This window comes from Monodelphis domestica, chromosome 2 (assembly GCF_027887165.1).
Source record: "Monodelphis domestica isolate mMonDom1 chromosome 2, mMonDom1.pri, whole genome shotgun sequence".
NCBI classification, from domain to species: Eukaryota; Metazoa; Chordata; class Mammalia; order Didelphimorphia; family Didelphidae; genus Monodelphis; species Monodelphis domestica.
Window position 1 is genome coordinate 224,843,829 of NC_077228.1, and position 27,031 is coordinate 224,870,859.

The 27,031-nt window shown below is 37.0% G+C and overlaps 1 protein-coding gene across 1 annotated transcript in view; it reads left to right on the forward strand.

The window, feature by feature from the left end:
• Window positions 1–27,031, forward strand: part of RGS9 (regulator of G protein signaling 9) — a 95,203-nt gene that overhangs the window by 15,648 nt on the left and 52,524 nt on the right. The window contains exons 3-9 of the mRNA XM_007482755.2: window positions 8,449–8,499; window positions 10,743–10,852; window positions 11,716–11,767; window positions 12,927–12,985; window positions 13,865–13,941; window positions 19,659–19,740; window positions 22,221–22,283. Of these exons, the coding sequence (XP_007482817.2) occupies window positions 8,449–8,499; window positions 10,743–10,852; window positions 11,716–11,767; window positions 12,927–12,985; window positions 13,865–13,941; window positions 19,659–19,740; window positions 22,221–22,283 (494 nt within the window). The remainder of the gene's footprint in view (window positions 1–8,448; window positions 8,500–10,742; window positions 10,853–11,715; window positions 11,768–12,926; window positions 12,986–13,864; window positions 13,942–19,658; window positions 19,741–22,220; window positions 22,284–27,031) is intronic.

Below are 27,031 nucleotides of genomic sequence, written 5' to 3' on the forward strand. Positions count from 1 at the left end.
TAAGCTTGACATAGGACAGCCCAAGGGTCTGTCAGCTGTTTCTGATTTGTCAATTTCTCTATCAAAGGCCACCCTCTTAAAACTCAATCCTCAAGCATGGTTATAGACATTCTCGATTTTTGTTAGACAAAGTAGGGTGGAGCAATTCAAAGTTCCCTGATTTTGTTAGAATAAGCATCTTCATTGTTACAAATCAGGAGATAGCTAAATCCAATCTTCACAGGTAGACTATACAATGAGAATACAATAAGTGTCTGCCTCAATTAGCCAGAGACCCTGAGATGGTGATCCAGCTCATTTTTATAAGATTAGAATAAAGAACAAAACAGAACAGATAGGGAAATAATATGACTGACTGAAGAGTTAGTGCCATCATGGGGTTGAGGACAACATAACTGAGGTATGGGGAATGACTGGTTGGAAATTGGGATTGATAGACTAACAACAACCTCCTCCTTCCCTCCTGTGACTAAGAAAAGTTTATAGTTTGAGTCTACCTCTAAGGCCAAAGATGGCCCAAACTTCTTTGGACTGCAAACCAGACAGCTATGTGGCACAAAGGACCAGATTCCCTTATGTCCACCAGAATCCCCCAAGAACAGCAAATTTCCTTGAGATAAGACTAGAACAATGATCAGAAAGATTTTAAAACTTCATACATTACAGGTCAGCTGAATTCTAAACTAAAATTAAAAAACAAAGAACTATGACTTAATTGGTTACAGAACAAAATCAATTCATTGTAAATAGGATCAACAAAAATAATTCAATTCAATTTAATCTCATGGAGAATGAAATGGAATGAAATCATCCCTAGTAATAATCTATCACTGAAATGGTGTGATCTTATTCCTCTCTTCAACTAGCTCAGACTTGCCATTGGTTCTTATATCCTTTTTTTCCCTCTTCACTGAACCCCTCCTTTATAACCTATCTTACAAAGTTGAAACTTATTTTGCTTATGTCTATTCCTTCCCAAATTCTGTGTACTTTCTTAAATACTCTTTCCCTACTCTGGACTGTTTACTTGTTGAATTTAATGTATTTCAACACCAAACTCTGTGTATAATTGTCTTTGGTTCTACTTTGTCCAGTTTCAGTGATAGTGAGTTTCATGTGATGTCCCCTCTTCTCTCGTTTTACTTCTTTTTCTACTTCTCTCTGCTTTTATTTTGGGTGAAACTCAATTATGACAAGTAGTAAGTTCTTTTTCATTTATGTTCTTATCAACAAAATTAGAAGAAAAAATCACTTGCTCTGTATTTGTCTTTTTTTTTTATCCCTTATGGTTTTATTTCTTTATGAAGATAGTAGGAATCTTGCATCTTCTCTTAGAATGTAAGCACTTGATTATTTTTTAGAATGTTTCAATGGCTCATGTGGAATTACTTTTCTAGATTTCTTTTCTCTTTTGTTTTTATCAGCATTTCTCCCCAGCTCTGAACTTTTAATAAAGAATCTTTCAAAGCTCTCTATTCTACTAAGGATTCATTTCCCTGGCCTCAGATATTTCCTACTTCTGTGACCAAGTCACTTAACCCCAATTGCCTATCTCTTACTTCTATTTTGGAATGGATCGATTAGTACTGATTCTAAGTCAGAAAGTAAGAGTTTTAAAAAATTCATTTCTCTGCTATTGGATGACATTTTCAGGATATCTATCTTGGCTGTGAGTCTTCTTTTTGGAATATTATATTCTAAAATTTCCCCTTCTTTTTAATAATTACAGCATGGTCTTGGGTGATCTCGATTCTGATTTCTTGGCATTTGAATGCTGTCTTTCTGGTTGTTTGGAGTATCTTTATTTACTTATTATCTAGAAGCTATTGATAGGAATAAAAAATTTCTGAAATCCAGAGAGTTATCCTACTTTCTTCATACCATTTTATATAAGATTCTTTTCAAAGCAGGTCTGAGTGTATTTAGTCAATCACTATTCTGGGTCTCCATGACCTGAAACTATACATGCGATTTAAATCATTAAAACCATACAACCTAATCAGCCCCTCAGGACCCAAGGCCTGAGCAGAACAAATAATACCTAAGACATTCTTAGCATGACCATATCAGGACAGAAGCCATATTTTGTGTCTAGGGATAAATTATCTAGACATTAATTCTAAATTAACAAATAAATTACCCAAAGAGAACAGTATGTGAGGCACACTGCCAACAAAAGGGGAAAAAAAAGGAAATCACAGTTAAAACTATAACCATACCTTGAAGTCAGAACATCTGTGGTGTGGCCAAGTCATTAATTGATGAAATTCACAGTGAAACTTGTAAATAGGACTGCAGCCAGGAACAGAAAACCAGGCACCACAACCAGTAGTAGTACTTGAAAAGTCTCTCTGCTCTAAAACATTTGCCAAAAATACTCCCTGGAAGCAGAAAATAAAGGTTTAGAACCCCCCTGCTTGCAACTTTGTCCTTGGCCTGAGATATTTCCCCTCATTATGTTTTCTGATATATTCCTTGGTTCCCTGACTATGATCTCTTCCTGTCAGGTAATTCTCCTCCTAGGAAAGGACTTAAATCCTTTGGAACCAGAGTGTAATGATTCCCCAATTTGTCTGAGGGTTCCTTTATCCATTCTTCTACTTAATCCATGGGCTTGGCAGAAAAGTTAATTGGGCAGCATACCTTTTTCAATATTTGTTTCCCTTTTCTCCCAAACAATTGGAGCTTACTGCTGCTCTTCCTTCCTTCCTTCCTTCCTCCCTTCCTCCCTTCCTCCCTTCCTCCCTTCCTCCCTTCCTCCCTTCCTCTCTTTCTTTCTTTCTTCCTCATTAGCATAGGACATTTTTCCTTTTCTTTTTAAATTTTTATTTAGAATATTTTTCCATCATTACATGATTCATGATCCCCCCATTTCCCCCCCCCACAAAAGCTGACAAGCAGTTCCATTGCATTATATATGTATCATTGTTCAAAACTTATTTCCATGTTATTCCTATTTGCAGTAGAGTGATTCTTTAACATCAAAACCCTAATCACATCCCTATCACAATATGTGGTTGATCATGTATTTTTTCCAATGTGTTTCTGTTTTCACGGTTCTTTCTCCGGAGTAGATAGTATTCTTTCTCCTAAGTTCCTCTGGATTGTCCTGGGTCACTGCATTGCTACTAGTAGAAACGTCTATTACATTTGATTGTGTCATAATGTATCAGTCTCTGTACAATGTTCTCCTGGTTCTACTCCTTTCACTCTGCATCAATTCCTGGAGGTCATTTTAGTTCACACAGAATTCCTCCATTTCTTTATTCCTTCAGCACAATAATATTCCATCACCAAAATATACCACAATTTATTTAGCCATTCCCCAATTGATGGACATCCCCATATTTTCCAATTTTTTTGCCACCACAAAGAGTGCAGCTACGAATATTCTTATACAAGTCTTTTTCCTTATTATCTCTTTGGGGTACAAACCCTATGGCTGGGTCAAAGGGTAGGCATTCTTTTAAAGTCTTTTGCGCATAGTTCCAAATTGCCCTCCAGAATGGTTGGACCAATTCACAACTCCACCAGCAGTATATTAGTGTCCCAATTTTGCCAAATCAGCAAATTTGGTAAATTCTGACTCCTCAAAGACAGTCTGATGTAGCCTATTGACCCCTTCTCAAAAGAATGTTTTAAAACATATAAAATTACAAAGAAAAGCAACTACATTGAAGTACAGTTATCAGAATATTCAACAAAGGAACAAGTTTGTGAAACCCTGGTTAAGAATCCCTTCATGAGAGAGGGAAACAAATCATATTGGAAAAGCCAAGATTGTAGACAGAAAACCATTCCAGACCAGGGGAACCTGAGCCTGCCTGCTGGGCTAGGTTCACAGATCAAGCTGTCCAGTTGTGAGTGATAGGATAATCTTGTAATTTGATCTATTTCAGGAAGTAGTCAAGTGGGAGAAAAATCCTAGAGCTCCTTGGATAACATGAAGTAATGATGTAATTAGTCTAATGTCAGCAAAGGACACCATAGCAGTCCATATACTGCAATGTGACATTTATAGAAAGTGACTCAGATTGGATATACTAAATCATTGACCCTTGGTATTTTAAGAGGAATTTCAGATGAAGAGTTTTTCTCTTGTAAAAATGATCATGGCTGCAGAAGGCTAAGAGGAAGAAGAGACAGTGACATCAACTGGTAATAATACATAATAAATATAAATGAGTGAATCTCAATGGCTAGGCTGGGTCTAGGCATGAAAATTCTCAGATGTGACTGAGAAAAGACATGGTCTAATCCAAATCTAGCTACAACTGTACATCAGCCTAAAGGTAGAGCATGTGTAAATCAATCACACTCAGTAAGTAGCTTTGCTCTTCAAAAGTCTGGAAGGAAACCTTGGCACTCCCCTCATCTTCTCTGAAGATGGAAACATTAGATCCAAGAAACTAATATTTTAGCGAAAAATAACTGCAAGACTACAGTTATTGAAAGTATTATGTAATACCATTAAATCCCTGGCAGTTCTTGGCTTCTAAGTCTGCTATATTGGCAGGGGGCATTTGCTGCTCTTTTGCATATTCTTTCCCATTTAGCCAGGGTTAGTCTTGAGAAATTTAGATGGTTGCTGGAAAATGTGACCATTTTTAAAACTAAGGGGTCCATCAGAAATGACCAGTGCAAATGTGTTATTGGAAGGGTGGAATGGCACATATTACATCAGAAGGATTCTAGCTTTAGTCATGTTCCCCAAAAAGCAGATACAGGGCTCCCCTTATTATTCCCATTATGACAAAAACAATGAATATTAAGAATTCAGCAAAACTTAGGAAGTATTGCATTAAGTGATATAACTCAGTTTAACAAACATTTATTAGGTACATGCTATGTGCCATGTATGGGCAGTTAGGTGCTGCAATGGATATAGTTTCTGGGCTTGAAGTCAGGAAGACTGATCTTTTTTCCTGTCTGAAGTCTGACACTTACTAGCTGTGTCACGGTGGGAAAGTCACTTAACTTGATTTACCTCAGTTTTCTCATCTGTAAAATGAGCTGGAAAAGGAAATGGCAAACCATTTCTTTGCCAAGAAGACGCCAAATAGGGTCACAAAGAGTTGGATGTGACTGAAATGACTAAACCACTACATGGGCCATATACTATTCTAGGCTGTGCATCTACAAAGACAGAAGCCAAACAATTCTCTTATGGAATTTGTCTCCTACTAGGGAGACATGACAATAACAACAACAACAACAACATAATGACAAATGGCTAGAATATTTATATAGGGCTTTAAGGTTTGCAAAGTGCTTTATATGTGTAATCTCATTTGTTTTCACAACAACCCCATGAGATAGATGGTATTATCTCCATTTTGCAGATGAGGAAACTAATATTGAGAGAAGGTAAGGCACTTGTCCAGGGTCATACAGCTAGTGAATGCTTTAAGCAGGATGCAATTCCTTATCTTTCTGATAGTTAAGTCCAATACTATAGCAATGGTGCCATCTAGTTATCAGACATGAAATCTATATAAAGGCAAGGAAGTAGGAGATTGAATGCCCTACATGCAAAGCTTCCAGCAGGCAAATTTGGCTAGAAAAGAAAGTACATGAAGAAGAAGAATGTAAAATAAGCCTGGAAATAGAGGTGGTAGTGGTGGTATCACATTGTGGAGGGGCTTAAAATATGAGGCTGAGGATTTTTCACTGTATTAATTTCTACTAGTACAACCGTGGGAAAGATACTTGTTTGCTCTGGGCCTCAGTTTCCCTATCTGTAAAATGAAGGGAGTGGACAAGTCACTCTCTAATATTCCTTTCAGTTCCAAATGTGAATGAAGAAAGCTGAGCCAAGAGAACAACAGATACAGTAACTATGATAATGCAAACAAACAAACAAACAAAAAAACACTAAAAAGTAGTTAACTCAGATGTATTGCAATGAACAATTTTTGGAGAAGAATGGATGAAACATATGCTGCATTCACACTGGACTGCTCACATTTCCAACTCTCTCAACTCATACTTACAATTTGGGTTTCCAGGACTACCCCAGGTTCAAGACACTGTGATTCTATACTCCTAAAACTATTACTCACAAGTCTCTACTGGTGTTTACTTCTAATAGAGGGCTATGGGCTGAAATGTCCCACAAATCCTACCAAGTAGCTACATACAGTGAACATAGAGATAAGTAGTTGATTAGGATGGGAGTTGCTTAGATTCACAATAATTAGAAAACACCAGTCTTTAGACATAACCAGGTCATTGGTTGGGGTTTCTGGATAGCAAGCACAGGCAGTTTAGTTCCCCAGCCACACAGGACTGGGTTAAAATAATGCTTAATTTCCACACTCATTGCCTTCCTTAGAGACTACTAAAAAAAAAAAAGAAAGAGCAAAAGTGACCTAATAACATATTATTGACATCCTATTTACATTGTGGTTTTGCTCCCCCAAGTGGGCAAACAGAGTAAACCATGGGTTTTCACGCAGACCAAAGTGGACCATGGGTAAAATGATGACAGTTTTCTGGAGACACAGAGCAACAACTTCCCAAACAAATGACCCCTTCCTTAGTAACTAATTTAGATAAAAAGCATTCCTGAGAACCCCTACCCACTCTTAACTCTTAACTCTCAACTCTCTCCCCCCCCCCCCTTTGTCTCTGTCTGTCTGTCTGTCTCTCTCTCCCCCCCCTCTCTCTTCTCCTCTCCTTTTACTTGCCACACTTCTTTACCTTATTTTAGTTACTTACTTATTAGACGAGCTACTCTGTTACTATATTCTCTTACAAAAAACTGGTTTCCTTGAAGTGGAGTCAGTTTGAGCCATCAATCAATTCTTTGGATGAGACCCAATCAGCATTTCCCCCCACTAAGATGATACAGTTAACTCAAAGCAAAGACATTTACCGAGATATCATAGTAATAACAGTAGCTACAAAATATTTTTTTCAATAAACCTGGGGCACACTCACCCATAAATACAAATGTCATCAGTAGGAAGAGGCATACACATAGAATACATTAGTAGAGAGGCTGACACTTCTCAAATACACAAAGCCTGGGTAATTCAGACTTTTGGCACTACAGAGTTCCAGGTCTTTTCTGAGAGAACATTATTTTCATGTTGTTCTCCTGGGTGTAGAGTCTTTGCTGAGCAAGTCTTTCAGCCAGATTCCCTGTGAAAGTTTAACTTTGCATTGCATCTCCAGATAGGGCAAAGTATCCATCAATTTGCAGGGATCCTTTGATTTTCACCTTTGCTCACTGGACCTGCTTCTTGCTCTGGGTGGTGTTTTGTACTGGGGCAGTGGTCTCTGCTACAACAATTTCTGAATACTAAGGGAAAAGAGGAGAGAGACTGTCTTCTTAGAGGTTGAGGAACATTTGCTTGTCAAGGTCTACATTCCTTTCTCAACTCAAAAAGTTCACATTCTTCAGGGCTTTCCATTTCTTCAGCTGACTTCCTAGATAGAATGTCTGGTTTTAGAAACAAACAAACAAACAAACAAACAAACAACCCTTTACCTTCTGTTTTATAATCCATACTAAGTCTCAGTTCCCAAAGATTAGGCATTTGGGGTTAAGGGACTTGCTAAGTTAAGTTACACAACTAAGAAGTATCTGATAGCAGATTTGAACTGAGGGCTTCCCATCTCTAAGCCTGGCTCTCTATCCACTGAACCATGTTCTCCCAAAAGAGCTTTGATTTTTTCATATTGTTTACTGGATTTATTTTATGTACAAAAAACTTTTTCATAGTATATAATTAAAATTATTCATTTTAACTTCTATAATCCTCTCTGTTTGGTCTTGGAACTTTTCTCTTCTAGTCATCAATCTTATGGTTAAGTTTTTTCATGTTTCTCTAAGTGGTTTATGATGTGAATCTTTATATCTTAGTCATATATCCATTTGGAGCTATCTTTTGGCATTATGTGTATCAATATGCTTGTTTTCCCACCACCCCTACAACATTTATCTTTTCTTTTTTTTATCATCTTTGTAGATCTGATTTAGTGTGAGGTAGATCCTGAAAGATGCTTTAATTTTCATTTCTCTAATTATTTTTTAAAATGACTATTGATAGGATTTCTTTCTCTGAGAAAGAATTACATGGCTACATACATCTTCCTCTCTTTGGTAAAGATGTGATGGACTATGGGTCTAGAATATTCTTCAGTTTTACTTAAACTATTTATCACTTGGAAATGACTAATATATATATATATATATGTTTTAAAATTTTAATTTAACTATACATATGCATGTATGCACAAATGTATTAATAAAGTATTGGAAAAAATTCCTTACAAGCATCAGTCTGACATGGGTAAAAATAGTGTATTACTCCCATTGTGTGCACCACCTGTGTTTTTTTCTCTCTGCTAACACCTTCATCTTAAATGGTGTATATTTGGGTGGTATTAGAAAAGAAGTCTGAAAATCCCTTGTACAACAATTTTTTTTCTATCTTGTAGGAAATGACATCTTACAATGGATTGCCCAGAGGCTTTGGATTGGCCACATGGGTGAGTTCCTTCCTTCCTTCCTTCCTTCCTTCCTTCCTTCCTTCCTTCCTTCCTTCCTTCCTTCCTACATTGTTCTAAATTCTTTTGTGGATATTAAAGATGTAGGAGGCATGGTCCCTCTTTAGGAAATATTTGCCGTAGATGGAGAGACATAGCAGATTAAACATTTAGTTAAAAAATACAAAATAAGTTAGTGATTCAAGATTAGTTCTTTTAAACTCTTACTTTTTGTCTTAGAATTGATATGAGTATTGAGTATTGAGGCTGAAGAGTGGAAAGGGCTAGGCAAATGGGGTTAAGTAATTTGCCCAGGGTCACATAGCTAGGAAGTATTTGAGACTAGATTTGAACATAAGTCTGACTCCAGGCCTGCCTCTCTACCCACTGAGTATTCTAGATGCCCCAGGATATAGGTCTTGAAGGAAATGATGAATGCATATTGATGGAGGGGACTGAAAGGATATTCTGGTAGGAGCAGATAATGTGATTCAAGTAATGAATTTGTTAGTGAGCAAAAAATATGAACGGTAAGATCAACTTAGCAAGAATAGAAGAACAATATAAGAGAACTATTAGAAAAATACCTCTGAGAGATAGTGTGGCAAAAGGGATAGGACACTGGGTTTGAAGTTAGTGAACCTAGATTTAAATCCCACACAGGACATATATTAACTATGTGTCCTAGAGCAAATTGCTTAAAGCCTTTGTGCCTCAGGTAGCTTCCTAGGACTTACCTACTAATTCAAAGATGAGTTTGGAACTGTGTTGGTGGAGGAAGCCCAGGTACTCTTGAATTAATGAATCCTGTATATAAGAATATATATATATATATATATATATATATACACACACACATGCATATATATATATATATATAACTTATAATTGCATGGTGTTTTAAGTTTATATTTTCTTCATGACCATTTCATGATATCTATCTATAGGTGTGTATATTACATATATATACACACATGTCATATGTGTGTGAGGATATACAGGTATCCCTTCCACATTGCATTTTCTCCTATCATAGTTTAATTTCAGTGTATTGTGGGTTAGTATAAGAAATTAAGTGGGAATTTTTTAGAAGTTTCATAGAAGTTGCAGATGACACACGAAGACCAGCAGATGACACAGAAAAAAGTTTAGAAACTTGGAAATTCATAAAATATATGTGCAGTATTATATAATATCAACATGTTGACCAAATTCTTAACCTAGGTTTTAAAATAAGCTACTTTCTCCATAAAAGAAAAAGAAAAAATTCAGACTTTTTTGGTACAAAAAGAGGGACAAAAATTTTACAAAGATTTTCCATTTCATGGGGGTGCTGCACCCCTAAACTCCATGATGTGGAAGGTATACCTATATGTGTGTGTGTGTGTGTATTTCTATATAGCATGTTGTCTTCCCAATAGAATAAGCACCTTGAGGGCTGGAATTATATCATCTTTTTCTTGTATTTTAGCTCCTAGCACAATGCCTGGTAGGAGTAGGCACTTGATGAATGCTTCTTGTTTGTTGATTGATTTCTATTTCACCATATAAATCCTTATGGCCTAACTAGACTTTTTCATCTTTTAAAAAAAAGTTTATTTTTATTTTATTCCAAAAATAAATTTACACATACATTTCCCAAAGTTACATGATTCGTTTGGTCTCCCCACTCTCTTCCTACTCCCCTCCTGGAACTGACAAACAATTCAACATGTTATCACTCAAAACACAATTCCATATTATTCATTTTTGTAAGTGAATAATAATCTTATAAAACCAAAATCTCAAATCATATGCCCATATAAAGAAATGATAAATCATATGTTTTTCATTTGTATTTCTATTCTAACAGTTCTTTCTCTAGAGGTGGATAGCATTCCTTTTCAAAAATCCCTCAGAATTGTCCTGGATCATTGTACTGCTGTTAGTAGCAAAGTCTATCATATTTGATCATCCCACAATATTTCATTTATTGTGCCTAATATTCTCCTGGTTCTATTTATTTCACTCTGTATCAGTTCCCATGGATTTTTCTAGTTCTTTCTGAAATCATCCTCTTTATAGCACAATAGTATTCCACCACTTTATCATCTTTTGATAGTGCTGGAAAAATAGAGGGGTCTTTAGGATAAGTTCAATTCTCTCACAGTTTTGGTGGTGGTAGAGGAGCAGAGGGTGGGAATTTGGCAGTAGGATTTCTGAGCACTCACCTGATCTGTTTCTGGGCCTGACCTGCTTCTTTTTAGAGGCACAGAACTTGGGGAATTTCGTTGTCAAGTATGGCTACGTTTACCCCCTTCAGGATCCCAAGAATCTCAACCTGAAACCTGATAACAGCAGTCTTTATCGATTTCAGGTGAGTTGTATCTGTGGATAACCCCACCTGATGCCATTCTATTCTTTCTTAAGGAAGAGATTGATTCCATATCTTTACAAGTCACCATCATTGGGACTTAAATGCCGAGGTGGAAGGAAATGGTGGCTGGCAACTTTTTGGACTTATGTGTGTAATAGATAATATTGGAGGGGGTATATTTGGTGGGTAAATGATAACTAATGGATCAGGTAGTTATCTTCTTTTGCCTACCCTCCTCCCTCTATATCTCCCTTCCTCCCTCTTCTAGCCTCTTTTTCAGCCTCTCTCTTCTTCCCCTCCCCACTTCTTCTTTAGCCTCCTTCTAAGTCACTCAGGGTGAGCTATGATGTTTCAGAGGAATCACCCTTTTCTCTTATTTATCTCAAGGAAGAGTTTATTGGGGAAAACAGGAAAGGGTAGAGAATGGAGGTAAGAGGGTTGGGGGCTTTCCCTATTATCTACAATGAGTCTTAGGTTGGAGGATATTGAGAGAAATGGCAATTCAGTCACTATTATGAAGCAGAGCAAGTCAGAGAGAGATATATGGACTATTGTCCTTCTTCTTCTGCCTTCAAATCAGCCAAGCCACCTCCAGTTTGATTATCCCAAGTCCCAGAGATAAACCCAGCTTCTTCCTTCAAAGTCACCACCATCAGCCAAGAAGCCCAGAAATTAGTCAGCAGTTGGCTCTTGCCTTTAATTGTTTCCTGATAACATTCCAAATGGAATCTTCCTTTGATTGACAGTCAGGTCATCACTCAGCCATTGCTTCTGTCCTTTTGCATGCCTTATAATTTCTTTCTTCCACATTTAAGAAGACCCTGATGAATCATCAAGCATAATTTCTCTGATTCCTTTTACAGACACCCTATTTCTGGCCCACTCAGCAGTGGTCAGCTGAAGACACAGACTATGGTAAACACTTTTCCTCACCCCCTTTCCCTCCACTATTGGCAAGTATTCCTTTGCTAATGCTTAATATATTACTGCTTCCTTTTCTTCTGGGAGAAATTTGACCTCTGATTTCATTGGTTTGGGGAATTCTCTCCACAGATGCAGATTTGTGATTCTTCTATTGACTTATAATCTTAGAGAGGAGCATTGGGCAATGAGAGGTTAAATGACTTGCTCATGGCATATAGCCCATATATAGGCAAGACTTGAACATAGGTCTTCTTGAATGTTGGCCCTGTATCAGTCAATCAGTTAACTAACAAAAACTAATATTTATTAAATATCTACTATGTTTCAGGCATTCCCTTAAGCACATGGGGTATAAAGAAAGGCAAAAAACAGACTCTACTCCCAAGGAACTCAATGAAATAGGGAAGACAATGTGCAGACAACTATGTACAAACTATATATATATATATATATATATATGTATGTATGTATGTATGTATGTATGTATCCTTTCTCCATCCTGGGAGTGAGGGGCACAGCATCCTTGTGATCTGAAAAATCTGCATAAAATTTTTTGGCTTTTGCATTCTTTTTTCAAATTTTAGCTTTTTACTTATTTTAACTTAAAAAAGAAATTGTGCATATTTATAGTATTAAAAGAAAAATGTACTGATATAATATAATCCTATACATCTATTTTGTGGAATTCTGAGTTTCTAAACTTTTTCTGTGTCGTCTGCTGGCCTTTGTATGTTGTTTGCAGCTTCCAAAATCTTTCCCAAAATTCCCATTTAGTTTCTTATGCCAACCTACAATATATTGAAATTGTGATGGAGAATGGGTGATGTGGAAGAGATGTGTACAAGATAAACTGATAGTAGTTTTAAAAGAAGGATTTCTTTAGAGTCCCATAACATTTATTAAGCCCTACTACAACATTTTATTTCTTCATTGACTTGATATTTGTCTTGTTATTTTTATATTGTTTCTGTTTGGTCCCTTTGCTAGTATTAGTTTTAGGAGGTCAGCTCTCAGAAAATAAGATTTATGTCTATTTAAAATTCTTTTTTGTAGTCCTAGTACATTATCTTAGATATCAGCATATCAGTCTCCAGAAAGGGGATGAAAAGCTACTTTCAGATGATGGAATATAATCCATTTCCTTTTTTAGCCATCTATCTAGCCAAGAGAAATATCAAGAAGAAAGGAATTTTAGAAGAATACGAAAAGGTACAGAGATACTTTAGAACTGTGTGTTTTTGTTGGTTGAACGTTGATTTGCTTTTCTTGTCCCTCAAACTCCTACATCTCAGTGCCTTGTAGATACTATTTATGTCCCCCAAAGAATCTGCTAAAATTTATAATTCATCCCCCAGATGTTCTGTCTGCAGCTGGTATGAAGTGAGGTTAGAGAATCAGCAACGTTTTATCAGCAGCTGTTTTGTGAGTAGGAAGCTTTGCTTTAGGTCCTGCTTTGCACCCATGTGTTACTCAGTGGTCTATGTGGTATGATTTCAGAGTTATTGGGAGACTTTACTGATCTGTCCAGATTTCCAAATGAACATAATTTAACCCTTGAAAGGTTGGAATTTTAGATATTAAAGATACTGCTGTTGTGTCTATATTTTAAAAGATAAGTCAATGCAAAAAAAAAAAAGTCAGACTTAAAACTACCAGGGACCTTAGAAACTCTGTAGTTCAATCCTTTTGTAGAAAAGGTGACTGAGATCTTAGGAGGTTTTAGTAATTTGTACAAAGTCACACAGGTACTTTCATCTAAATGTTCTAGGTAAGTGATAACCAATCATGTTGAATGACTGTTATTTGCGGCTACTGCTTCCTCCCATCCTCAACATACTTTTGAGCATATTTTTATTTTTAAGAAGTAGGTAAAAGTTTGTCCTGATGCATTTTGGAGAATTTAGCAATTCCCTCCTTGAGGGAAGATTTCTCTTAAAACACCTTGTGCCACAAACTTAGGGTAAGCAATCCCTAGTCTGAACACTCCTTAGTTTATCTGACTCAGGAGAGTGAGTGTCTTTCAGTCTTGTCCTATGCAACTTACAGCAACATGTGTTCTTAGTTTTCATTTTGTTCCTTCTGATCTAGGAAAATTACAGCTTTTTGAACAAAAAGATTAACCATAAATGGGACTTCATCATTATGCAGGCAAAAGAACAGTACAAGTGAGTAAAGAAAAATAATTTTCTTACCCTGTTTCCATTTCCTCCTCTTCTGTTGCTGTCTGGTTTTGGAGAACTCTGTAAAAGAAAGAGCTAGATTATTGGGAAAAGGGAAGCAAAGGAGAGATCCAAGTTCTTCAGTCTCAGTTATCCCAAAAGTTTTACATCCTAAAATTCATTAAACATTTATCAAATGTTTATCAGATGCAGAGCATTCAGGCAAAGAGAAAGAGAAAGATTAGATAAAGCATAATGCCTGGCTTCGTGGAGAGAGACTATAATCTAATAGGGAATATGATGTAAACATAAATAACCATGGTACAAAATAATACATAGTAAGTGAAAAATACTTTTTGAAGCTCAATGCAGGAAGGGTCATTACCAAATGGACTGTAGGAGCAGAAGTAGAATTTGAGTTGAGTTTCATAGCTTAGGTAGGAATTCAAGAGGTTGATGAGGAGAAATATGGGCAATGAGAAGAATGAAGAAGTCATTTCAAGGAGAGGGAACAGTATGAAAAAAAATCACAGAAGTGGGAAATTACAGGGTCTAGATAGGAGATAGTGAGGAATCCAGTTGGTTTAGAGGATAGAAAATCTGGAGAGGAGGAGTATGAAAAGGTTGGAATTGAAAGGTGAGTTAGACTGTGGAAGAATTTTAATTCTATTAAGAAGGAAGGAGAGAAAGAAGAATACAAGTATTTATTAAGCACCTATTATATGACAGATTTCTGATATTGCTTTAAATATATTATCTTGTAAATAAATATAAATATATTTGCTCCCCACAACAACTTGGAGAGGTAGGTGCTATTATCATTCCCTTTTTAAAGTTGAGGAAACTGAGGTAGACAGAAGTTAAGTGACTTTCTCAGGGTCCCACAGCTAGTAAATGTCTGAGGCCATATTTGAACCCAGAACTTTCTGACTCTAGTCCCAGTGCTTTATCCATTGTTACCTAGGTGCAACCACCTACCATTTCTAGGCAGTAGGGGCTTATTTATGAATATGAGGCAGAAGAGGGATATAACCAGATTCCTGGGCAAGAGAAATTAATCTGGCAAGTGTTTACAGATTGGATTAGAAGGAGGATGGAATTAAGGCAGAAAGACCTGTTAGAAGTCAACTATTATAGTACATGTAGGTGATGACTATCTGTGCTGGAGTATTAGCAGTGGGAATGGAAAATGAGGAAACCAGTGCTAGAAATAATGAGTGATAGAATCAAAAGGACTTGATAACTGTTTGAATACGAGAAATATTGATGAATAGCTGAATAGGAGCAGTAAGACAGAGTAAGTAGTCAAAGATCGACTTAAGTGTTTTGCACACAGACTATGAATGGTAGGACCATAAAATATTACATTTGCTGGATTATATTAGACAGTGAGTTCCACCTTTTGCATAATGCACTTGAGTGCTATAAGTAGCCTTGCACAGTACTCAGCATGTAGGAGGTATTAAATAAATTGAGTCATTGGCTGAGTGACATTTTATATGGATCATGTGAGAAAGAGAAATGAGTTTAGGTCTCTTATTCCTAGAGCACCACCTCCAGTGGGAAGGATATGCTACAAAGATGAATATTGGTGAGGAGTGGGTGCTTATTTTGGTACCTGTTCTCAATTTTCCAGCAATGCATTATCCATTTATAAATCAACAAACATTTATTGAATGCTTGCTTTGTGTAAGGCAGAGTGTGAGGCACTGAGGATACAGACAAAAATGAAATGTTCTCTGTCCTCAAAGAACTTATATTCTACTAAAATGAATCCCTTTAGTGAATTTTTCATGGGAAAAAGCCCAGGTTACCTTATTTCTCTTACCTAGCTTGCTCTTAGATAGTTCTCTTCCTGGTAACTACCAGTTATTCAGGAAATGCAAACTTGTTTAATATTAACTATTAGCAAGATATAATTAAGAAGAAAACCTGTTGTAAAAAAATCAGAACATGTTGTACAAAAATGATTTTCTGATTATTTCCCATTTTGGATTCTTCCACATCACTGCTTCCCCTTCAGTGGCACAGAAAATTGAAAACAGGATATTTGCAAGGCTGTCTTGAATAATAGAAACCCTATTATTCTTCAGAAGCATCTATTACCCATTCAACCTTCAGCATGCACCAACAAGCATACCCAGTGGGAAATATAATTAGCTTGGCTCATTTATGTTGGTGTCAACAGTTGTCTTAAAAAAAAAAAACAAAAACCAAACAACAATCCAGCATATAGTTGAAGTTATTTACCCGATCTGGCTTTGTGTGTATTATTCATAATGAGTTTTTTGGGATATAAATCCACTGGCTCTGCTTTTCATAGCATACAATCGTCATTGCATGTTGTGCTTTTGGCTTGTCTGTGAAAATATACATTACAGAGTATGAGCCAAATGGTATCGTGCTATTCTTGGTGATTGCTTCTGAATTTTGAAATAGCAACATTGATCAACCAGTCTTGTGGATTTAAGTAGTTTTCATTTCCCTATATCAGGAAAAGCCCAACATAATTTTCTGATATTGATACATGATGGACATAAGGAAGACAAGAATGAAAATCCTTTCAAAATAAAACAAGGCTTTGAAAAATGCCTGTCTCAGGGAGCACAAACCAATGTGATAGAACAGAACTGACAGGCAGGAAGGGTTGCAGATTCCCAGAGATTACTCTCCTCCATCAGAATGTCAGCCTTGATCTCTTACTGCCAGTCTTTTTTTTCTTTTAAACATTATTTTGTTTGGTCATTTTCAAACATTATTCATTGGAAAAAAATGATCATTTTCTTTTCCTCCCCTACCCCCCTCCCACCACCCCACCCATAGCCGATGCGTGATTCCACTGGGTATCACATGTGTCCTTGATCGGAATCCATTTCCATGTTGTTGGTATTTGCATTAGGGTGTTCATTTAGAGTCTCTCCTCAATCATATCTCCTCAACCCCTGTAGTCAAGCAGTTGCCTCTCCTTGGTGTTTTTACTCCCACAGTTTGTCCTCTGTTTGTGGATAGTGTTTTTTCTCATAGATCCCTGCAGATTGTTCAGGGACATTGCATTGACACTAATGGAGAAGTCCATTACATATGATTGTACCACAGTGTATTAGTCTCTGTGTACAATGTTCTCCTGGTTCTACTCCTCTCACTCTGCAACACTTCCTGGAGGTTGTTTCAGTCCCCGTGGAATTCCTCCACTTTATTATTCCTTTGAGCACAATAGTATTCCATCACCAACATATACCACAATTTGTTCAGCCATTCCCCAATTGAAGGACATCCCCTCATTTTCTAATTTTTTGCCACCATAAAGAGTGCAGCTATGAATATTCTTGTACAAGTCTTTTTCCTTATCTCTTTGAGGTATAAACCCAGCAGTGCTATGGCTGGATCAAAGGGCAGACAGCCTTTTATTGCCCTTTGGGTATAGTTCCAAATTGCCCCCAGAATGGTTGGATCAATTCACAACTCCACCAGCAATGAATTAATGTCCCAACTTTGCCACATCCCCTCCAGCATTCATTACTTTCCTTTGCTGTCATGTTAGCCAATTTGCTAGGTGTGAGATGATACCTCAGAGTTGTTTTGATTTGCATCTCTCTGATTAGAAGAGATTTAGAACACTTTTTCATGTGCTTATTAATAGTTTTGATTTCTTTAACTGAAAACTGCCTATTCATGTCCCTAGCCCATTTATCAATTGGAGAATGGCTTGATTTTTTGTACAATTGATTTAGCTCTTTGTAAATTTGAGTAATTAAACCTTTATCAGAGGTTTTTGTTATGAAGATTGTTTCCCAATTTGTTGCTTCCCTTCTGATTTTAGTTACATTGCTTTTGTTTGTACAAAATCTTATTAATTTGATGTAGTCAAAATTATTTATTTTACATTTTGTGACTCTTTCTAAGTCTTGCTTGGTTTTAAAATCTTTCCTTTCCCAAAGGTCTGACATGTATACTATTCTGTGTTCACATAATTTACTTATTGTTTCCTTCTTTATGTTCAAGTCATTCACCCATTCTGAGTTTATTTTGGTGTTGATCCAAACCTAATCTCTCCCACACTGTCTTCCAATTTTCCCAGCAGTTTTTATCAAATAGTGGATTTTTGTCCCAAAAGCTGGGGTCTTTGGGTTTGTCATAGCCTATCTTGCTGAGGTCACTTACCCCAAGTCTATTCCACTGATCCTCCTTTCTGTCTCTTAGCCAGTACCAAATTGTTTTGATGACCACTGCTTTATAATAAAGTTTGAGATCTGGGACTGCAAGGCCACCTTCCTTTGTATTTTTTTTTTCATTATTTCCCTGGATATCCTTGAACCTTTGTTCTTCCAAATGAACTTTGTTATGGTTTTTTCTAATTCAATAAAAAAGTTTTTTGGAAGTTCAATGGGCATGGCACTAAATAGATAGATAAGTTTGGGTAGGATGGTCATTTTTATTATTTTAGCTCATCCTACCCATGAGCAATTAATGTTTTTTCCAATTGCTCAAGTCTAGTTTTAGTTGTGTGGAGAGTGTTTTGTAGTTGTGTTCATATAGTCTTACTGTCAATATTACTTAGATATTGATCTTGTGATTTCCATAAGCATATAGTGAGACAACAGGGAAAAATTAAGGTGCCAGAGAATTTGATTTCATCTGGAACTTGCTGCGAAAGCCGAGTTGAATATGGGTCAGTCAAGCCCTCTGGCCTATTTCCAGAATGTCTCTCTTCTCCAAATCCATCAACTAGAGAACCAACCTTTGTGGAGAAGGGGCCTGTCCTCCCTTCCACTATCATCACCAACTGCCTACTTACTGTCACCAATGGGGAGTCAAGCCACCTTGGCTAGAGCATCAAGGTGTCATGAGGGAGTGCTAGAGGACAGAATGTGCTGGGGAAAGCAGGGAGTCAAATCATTGTCATCACTTCAACTTTGACCCAGGTGAAAATAGCTCCCAATATATCTTGGAACAGTGAGACTGTGCAGGTCACTGGCTCTGGTTCTTAAGTCATTACCTTTTTAAAAAAAATTTTTTTTATCCCTTGCCTTTTGTCTTAGAATTAATACTAAGTTTTGGTTCCAAGGCAGAATCCCTTGCCTTGGAGCAAGGGCTCGGCAATGAGGATCAGTGACTTTCCCAGGGTCACATACAGCTAGGAAGTGTCTGAGTTCAGATCTGAACCCAGGGCCTCTCATTTCCAGGCCTGGCTCTTAATCCATTGAGTCACATAGCTGCCTTCTTGAAGTAACCATTGTGGAGATATGACTTAGCAACTGTTTCTGCAGTTATTGTGAGTTTTATAGTAAGTACTACACTTACTCTGTAGACCCCAAATAGAAATTCTGGCCATTAGAGTGACACCATCAAATGACTCAATGCCAGAAAGAGAGGTTTTAATCTATGGAAATCAAAAATGATGATGCCTTACCATTTGATACTTCCTCAAAGGACCCCTGGCCGTTTCAATCTGATTTGCCGCTGAAGCCTCCCTCTATTAGAATGTGAGATGCCTGAGAGTAGATGTTCTTTTTTTCTTTAAGGGCTTAATCCATGTTGTCTCATTCATTCATTCATTCATTTATTCAATTCCCAGCACCACAATTGCATAAATGTTAATGTAAGCTACTTTTCCTGGACAGGAAAGATGGGGAAGGGAAGGAGGAGGTAGATTATCAGGGAGGGTGACCCAACCTTATCCTAAATGAACAAAGTGGCCTTTTACTATGTTTTTGGCTTTACAGAACTGGAAAGGAAAGGAAGAAAGCAGACAGATATGCCTTGGATTGTCAAGAAAAAGCTTATTGGCTGGTCCACCGATGCCCTGTGAGTAGAGCCATAACTAGAAACTATTTTACTTGGGGCAAAAGGGGACAGGAAGAGCAAGCAGAGGTGACATGAAAGACAATCTGATAGCCTATGGTTGGATCAGAATAGGGACTTGAGGAGAAACACAGACCTAGGGGAGGGATGCCACGATGATAAGAACCTGGGGATGGTAGCTGGGTTATATGGTAGCATGAACCTCTAGTGAACTTCCCAATGAGTTGATGGGATAGTAGTCCCCTAATCAAGAAATGCTCTAGATTAGTGTCCTAAGGCAAAGTTCCATTCATCCTGTGCTAGTTATGTCTCTGCCTGTGAGTCCATCCATGGACTCCACCATTTTTCTCATTCTTCTATATTGATTCTTCTTCAAGCCTACTGCCAACCTAACTCTGGTGCTAGTCTTAGGCCAACTAGGAGAGTTTCTTGTAACATTTGAGTATCCAAATATCTCTTTTGTTTTTTGACTATAACTCTCAGAATGATATATATTTTGATATTGTGAACTAATAGACTTGATTACAAGAAAAGTCTTGCATAGACTGCTCTGATTCTATAAGTTTGTGACCCATAGGACAGAGAACCCAGATACTACTATTGGTTATTATTTATGAAACCATTATAAACATGTCTCTTGGTGTACTTTATCCAGGCTTCCTCTACTTTTTGGAAGAATGAAGTCTATGAGTCTGGAGAGAGTAACCAAATGAAAAAAATAAATGAAATCAGCATTTTTTCCTACTTTTCTGGAATAAACTCTAAGTACCTTCTCTCTTTCCCAATATTAGGGAATAAGTAGTTTTCAGGGTTTTTTTGTTTTTTTTTTGTTTTTTTTTGGTAGAACAGAAAGGAATACATGCAAAAAGCATTGTGATGTGTCTGGCAGGTAGCAGACATTTTTGATGCATTTAGGATTGTTTTTCAACAATCTTTCCATCATAGACTGATGCTGTAATTTCTTCTACTATGAGCAGGAAACTTAGATAGCTTGGGATATTATAGGATGTATTTTTATGTCCAGTAATAAAAGTAGAAATTCAGGCCATATTGTTTTATAAACATTCACAAAGGCTAAAAAGCCTTAGAAGACACATAAGTATGTTGTCACAAAGAGAATGCAAGAAGGTATTAGTGGAGAGCTGTTCTGTAAATAACATGGAGCAATGCTTGAGTACTTCAAAGGAAGTAAAGTGTTTTAGAATTTTAATTAAAAGCTATCATATGAGGCTCTATACATAGCACCCTGTCTGGACTACTCCAACTTGCCCTCAGACTTTAAGGTTAGGTCCTTGGTCAAGGAGTCACTACCATCCTTGGATTTTAGGCACAACCCTGTGGTTGGCTACTCATAGCCTAATATGCTTCCTGTTAACAATCATCCAGGATATGTAATTGTTCTTAGCAAAGGCATTTACTAAAAAGGATAGTAAGAAAAATAGGCAAGAAATATTCTCTACTTGGATCTCACCCTGCTGCAAATACACAATTTTCATGGAAAAAGTAGGTTTAAACTTAAAACCCAATGGTGAGACATGTGTAGGTTATACATGTGTGAAAAGTACTTGTTACTTTAGGATCTGGAAACTTTTTGCAGAGTCCTCAGTGACACCCCCCTGGGTGCAGCTGTTTCCTATCTTGGGTGGTGATCTCTCTATTTGTTTGAAGTTTATATCTCTGCTTCTTGCTGTATGTAGGGTCTCCTACTTGTCCAATAGCTGAGGACATAGTGGGGAGAGGGGAAGAAGAGAGAATTCTCTCCCTTTTCTTGCTACTCTCTAGCACAACATTGGGGATGTCCTTACACAGTTTCCTCCAACTCTTGAATGCAAACTGAAACTTTTATTGCAAATGGAATAATTGGAATTAAAACCAAACTCTCCTTAGAGTTATAGAACTCCCTTTCTTATATATAGAATTGTGACTTTTGATGATGTTTATTTTATTTTGCCTTTAGAATCAGGAAACAATCAGGAAGACATATTTCTCCTAGAAAAGGTCTTTTCAGAAAGAAATGTATTAGTAATGGACAAGTAGAATTGCTGATGTTTTGGGGAAGTTTGCCTTTTTAAAAAGAATTCTGTAGATGTTTTTAAGTATGGTCCTCTTCCTAAATAGTTAAAAAAATAACCACTCTTTAAAAGACTAGTTTACCAGTTGCTCAGCCAAGTCCATCAGGGATGGGGCATTGGCATCTATCTCCCTGTCCTGTGCCTAACCATTAATCTTAACTAGGTTTAGTCCTAGCCTCTAATAAGAAGGGGAACCCTTTTATTTAGACTCATTGGCTCCCTACCTTAGTGTCCTGGGATAATCCTAATTATGGCAAATGAGGTTATGACTCATAAGTCTAAGGTTCCTCAGAAGAGAAGGAATAATAAATCTATTCAAAGTACAAAATGAATTGGGTAAGGGACAGGTAATTTATTCCTACTAACAAAAAGGAATGCTAATTGAAGTTATTCTTGATTTTTTTTCTTTAGCCAGGAGCAGACAATATCCTCGACTATGGCCTAAATCGAGTGACCAATCCAAATGAAGTTAAGGTAAACAGGTATGTTTCTAGGCTTTGCCCAAGGAGGTTTTGAGAACCATAACAAATATTTACATATTGCCTTGAGGTTCACAAAACACTTTCTGTACCTAATGTATTTTGTAGAGGGGTAAGTCAGTATGTAAAACCAGGAATAAATACCTTCTTCTTAGCTCAGCCTTGGATACTAACTACAAAAGAAGGGCTGTGTAAATAGAATTTTGTACCCCTGGACCTCATTTCCCAGTATCCCTTTCCTGTCCTCCCCACTATTGCACCCTTCCGTTCTATTGAGTAAAAGTTTGCTGTAACCCTGCCTTTTCTCTCTTCTCACATTCTCTCTTCTGGTGCTCTCCTTGCTCTCTTTCTTTCTTCCCACTTTTTGCAGTCCAGGCAGCTCCTCTTTTCTCAGGCTATCACTTTCTTTACTTTGAGTTATTATTAATAAATATTATAAAATATAATACTTGGAGTTATTGGATATTAATTTTTAAGTTTATAGCTACAAGGTTCCATGTTCAGAGTTAGGAGAAGAGAATGACTAAATTACTGGAGAGTTTCTGTGTTGATGAAAGGGAACAGGAAGTGAGAAGCAAATTAAGATATACCTAAACCAATCATTTGGCCAAATTTGAATCTAAACCACAATTTCCATGCTTTCTTTGGAATCTGAGTCTGAGATCTTATTCTTTATTCTTCTTTAGAAAGCAGCATGGAGATGGAAATGTAATGGAAAGAGTGTTGGATATGGGATCAGAGGACCTGAATTCCAATTCTGGATCTGATACTTAATACATTTGTGTTTGTGGACAAGTCATGGATTTCCTCTGAAAAATGAGAGGGATAGACTAACTGACATATAAAGTCCCTTCCAGCTCTAAGACTTATCTTGTTTTATTCCAATAACAAACTTACACATAAGTTTTCCAAAGTTACATGATTCATGTTGTTTCATTCATTCATCCCTCCCAGAGTTGACAAGCAATTCCACTGGGTTATAGATATATGTATTATCACTCAAAACATATTTCCACATTATTCATTTTTGTAAGAGAATAATCTTATAAAACCAAAACTCCAAATCATATACCCAAATAAACAACTGATAAATCATATATTTTCATCTGCATTTATACTCCCAACAGTTCTTTCTCTGGAGGTGGTCAACATTCTTTTTCATAAGTTTCTCAGAATTATGTTCCATGATTGTATTGCTGTTAGTAGCAAAGTCCATCACATTTTATTGTCCCACAATATTTTAGTTACTGTATATAATGATCTCTGCATCAGTTCCCATGGGTCTTTCTAGTTTTTTCTGAAATCATCCTGTTTATCATTCCTTATAGCACCATAGTATTCCATCACCATCATATGCAACATTTTGTTCAATTTAAGGCTTATCTTATGAGACCTTCTTGACTAATGGCAAATTAACTAAACAATTTTATACTTTAAAAAATCATTGTTTTTTTCCCTCTAATTTAAAGAAAGAGTAGGCACATATTAAAGAACTTGAGTGTTAGAAGGGACCTGAGAGGGCACATAATATAACACATAAACAAAGAAATATATTTATAACATACTTGAAAAGTGGTCGTCTAGTCTCTCCTCTTGAGTACACTCATTCCACTTTTGGACAGATGTAGTTATTAGGACATTTTTCTTGACATCTAGACTAAATTGATCTATTTGCAACATCTATCTATTATTCCTGGTTCTGACTTATGGATTCAAACAGAGCAAAATGAATTCTTTCTCCACATGACATTCCTTCAAATGCTTGAAGACATTCATCTATCATGTCCCCCTTCTTCTCTAGGCTAAATATGCTCAATTCCTTTAACTGATCCTGATATAACAAGAACTCAATGCTTTTCAACATCCTAGTTGCTTTTCTTAAGTCTTTTTTACATTGTGGTGTTCAGAGATGAACACAATACTTAGATGAGACCTTGTTTAAGTAGAGTAGTTACAGTACAACTGTTTCCTCCCTATTTCTGGAAGTTATTTCTCTTTTAATGAAGTTCAAGATCAAATTAGCTTTTCTGGGATCATATCACATTGCTGACTCATCTTTGTGAGTTTTCAGCAAGTATTTAGTAAGCACCTCCTGTGTGCCAGGCATTCTGCTAAGCTCCAGGGATACAAAGAAAACTCAGTCCTTAATTTGGAGGAGCTCGCATTTTAATGGGTTGGGGTGGGGGAGATAACATGCAAACAACTATAAAAACAAGATATAGATAAGATGAATTCCAGATGATCTCAGAGGAAATGCACTGGCATTAAGGGAGATTGAGAAAGGCTTCTTGTAGTTGGTAGGCTTATAGCTGAGATTTGAAGGAAACCAAAGGGACCAGAAGACAGAGATGAAGATGGAGGAAATTACAGGCATAGGGGATGACCAATGAAAATGCATTTTGTAAAGAATAAGGATGCCAGTGTCACTTGCTTGTAGAATATACAGAAGGAATAAAATGTAAGAAGACTGGAAAGGTAGGAAAGGACTGGGTTATGAAGGGATTTAAAAGCCAGAGGATTTTATATTTGATACTAAAGATAATAGGGAGTTATTAGAGTTTGCTAAGTAGGAGGTAACATGGACAGACCTGTGTTTTAGGTAAATCACTTTGGTAGCTGAATGGAAAATGGACTGGAGTAAGAAGAAACAAAGCAGGGGGACCAACCAGCAGTTTATTGTGATAGTCCAGGTTTGAGTTAATAAGGGTTTGTACTAAGGTTATGACAATGTCAGAGGAGGAAAGGGGATGTATGCTAGAGATTTTATGAATAGACAGGATTGGATGTAAGGGTTGGGGTAAGAGAGAAGTCTAGGATAATTCCTAGACTGCAAGCCTGGGTAACTGGGAAGGTGGTGGTCCCCTCAACAGAAATAGGGAAATTAGGAAGAGAAGTTGTTTTTTTTTTGTTTTGTTTTTTTTTGGTAAGCTGGCTGGCTTGGGTAGGAGGAGGGAAGGATAATGAGATCCATTTTCTTTTCTAGACAAACTGCTATCTATCAATGCCTCCTGGATCTTGTAATTTTAATGCTAATTATTTTGTACCCAAGTGTAAGCCTTGACATTTTCCTCTACTGAATCTCATCTTATTAGATTCATCTCAGTACTCTAGCTTGTCAAGAGAGATTCTTTTGAAACCTGACCCTGTGATCCCCTGTCTTAGCTATCTCTCCTATCTTTGTGCCGTCTGTCAGTTTGATGAGCATGCCATCTATCCCTTTATCCCAAGTCATTGGTCAAAATGTTAAACAGCATAGGGTCTGGCAGAGATCCCAGGGGTACTTTACTAGAGATATCCTGCCACATTGACACTGAACCATTTACAAGTACTCAGTCTGGCCATGCGACCAATTTGGAGTCCTGCTAATTCATGATTATCTAACCCACATTTCTCTGTATGAATTAGTATGAGATGTTTTATAAAAGTTTTGCTAAAATATCAGCAAACCATATCCTCAATATTCCTCCCATTTTCTAGTTTACTAGTCCTGTCAAAAGAAATGAGAGTACATTGGCATGATCTGTGACCTGTTTTTGATGAAGCCATGCTAGCTCTTTGTGATCAATATTTCTCCTTCTGGTTGTTCACCAACCATTTCTTTAGTGATCCCTCCTAGAATTTTTCTAGGCATCAAAATCAAGTTTTTCTAGTCCATAGTTTGTAGATGTGCTTTTCAAAACTGGGAAAATACTTTCCCTCCTATTTTATAGAGCAGTAGTCATATCTGGCAGTCCTTTTAGGATCTGAGACTATAGTTTGACTGGGTCATCTCTCTTGAATTCTGGGACCTCTCTTATTTTTATTAGGTACCAATTCCCCGTTAGTCATTTTTGGTCTGTCACTGAAGTACATGGGTTTTCTAAAAAGTCCTCTCCAGACCCGCTCTGAAGTCCTTTCAATCTCTAAACCCTTGGGTTCCCTTCCCATGCATCAAAATCCAAACTGGAGATGGGGCCTAGGAAACCTGGACTTGCCAGAGATCCTTGAAGAAGTCCTGGGGGGAAGTAGGAGAGGTCCACTGGGTTGATCAGAAGGATCATGGGCTCATGGGCTGAAGAATCAGGGCAGTCTCTTTGGCAGAGAACAGAGGTAGAGAGTGAAATTTGCCTCTTTGCAATCTGACTTCTGCTTCTTCTTTTGTATTGCCTACTCTTTGGGCATCTATGAATAGGTATTTGAGGCCATGGGTTTTACTACTGGATACTTTCTTAGAATTTTTTCTTCTGTGAAATTTGACTTTCTCAACTGGTATACTTCTTTCTTGACTCAGCACAGTGCTTGGCACATAGTACACATTTTATAAATGTTGATTGATTCTTTACAGGTCCTTCCTAGGGTATCTAACTTGGAGCATATACATAACCAGTCTTATTCCTCCTTTACCCATTTTAATTTAAAGCCCTTTTGATTGTCTTTGCAAAATACCCAGCAAATACATTCTTGCTAGATCTTGTTAGGCACACTCTGTCTCTGGCCAGGAGCCTCTTAGGTACAAATAGGGCCATTATTTCAGTGGACACTGTCTCATGAGCAGGCTGAATAGACTTATTGGTTACTAACATCCAATCCTGGTTCTATTTTCAAGATATACAGTTATGGAGGGTATGGGTCTCTTTCTCTAGTAGTAGTAGTTTTAATAGTAATGTTATTTAGAGCACTTATATAGTGTTTGAGATTTGAAAAATATTTTATATATTTTATTTCATTTTGAACTCATTAACAACCCTGTGAATGAAGTGAAAT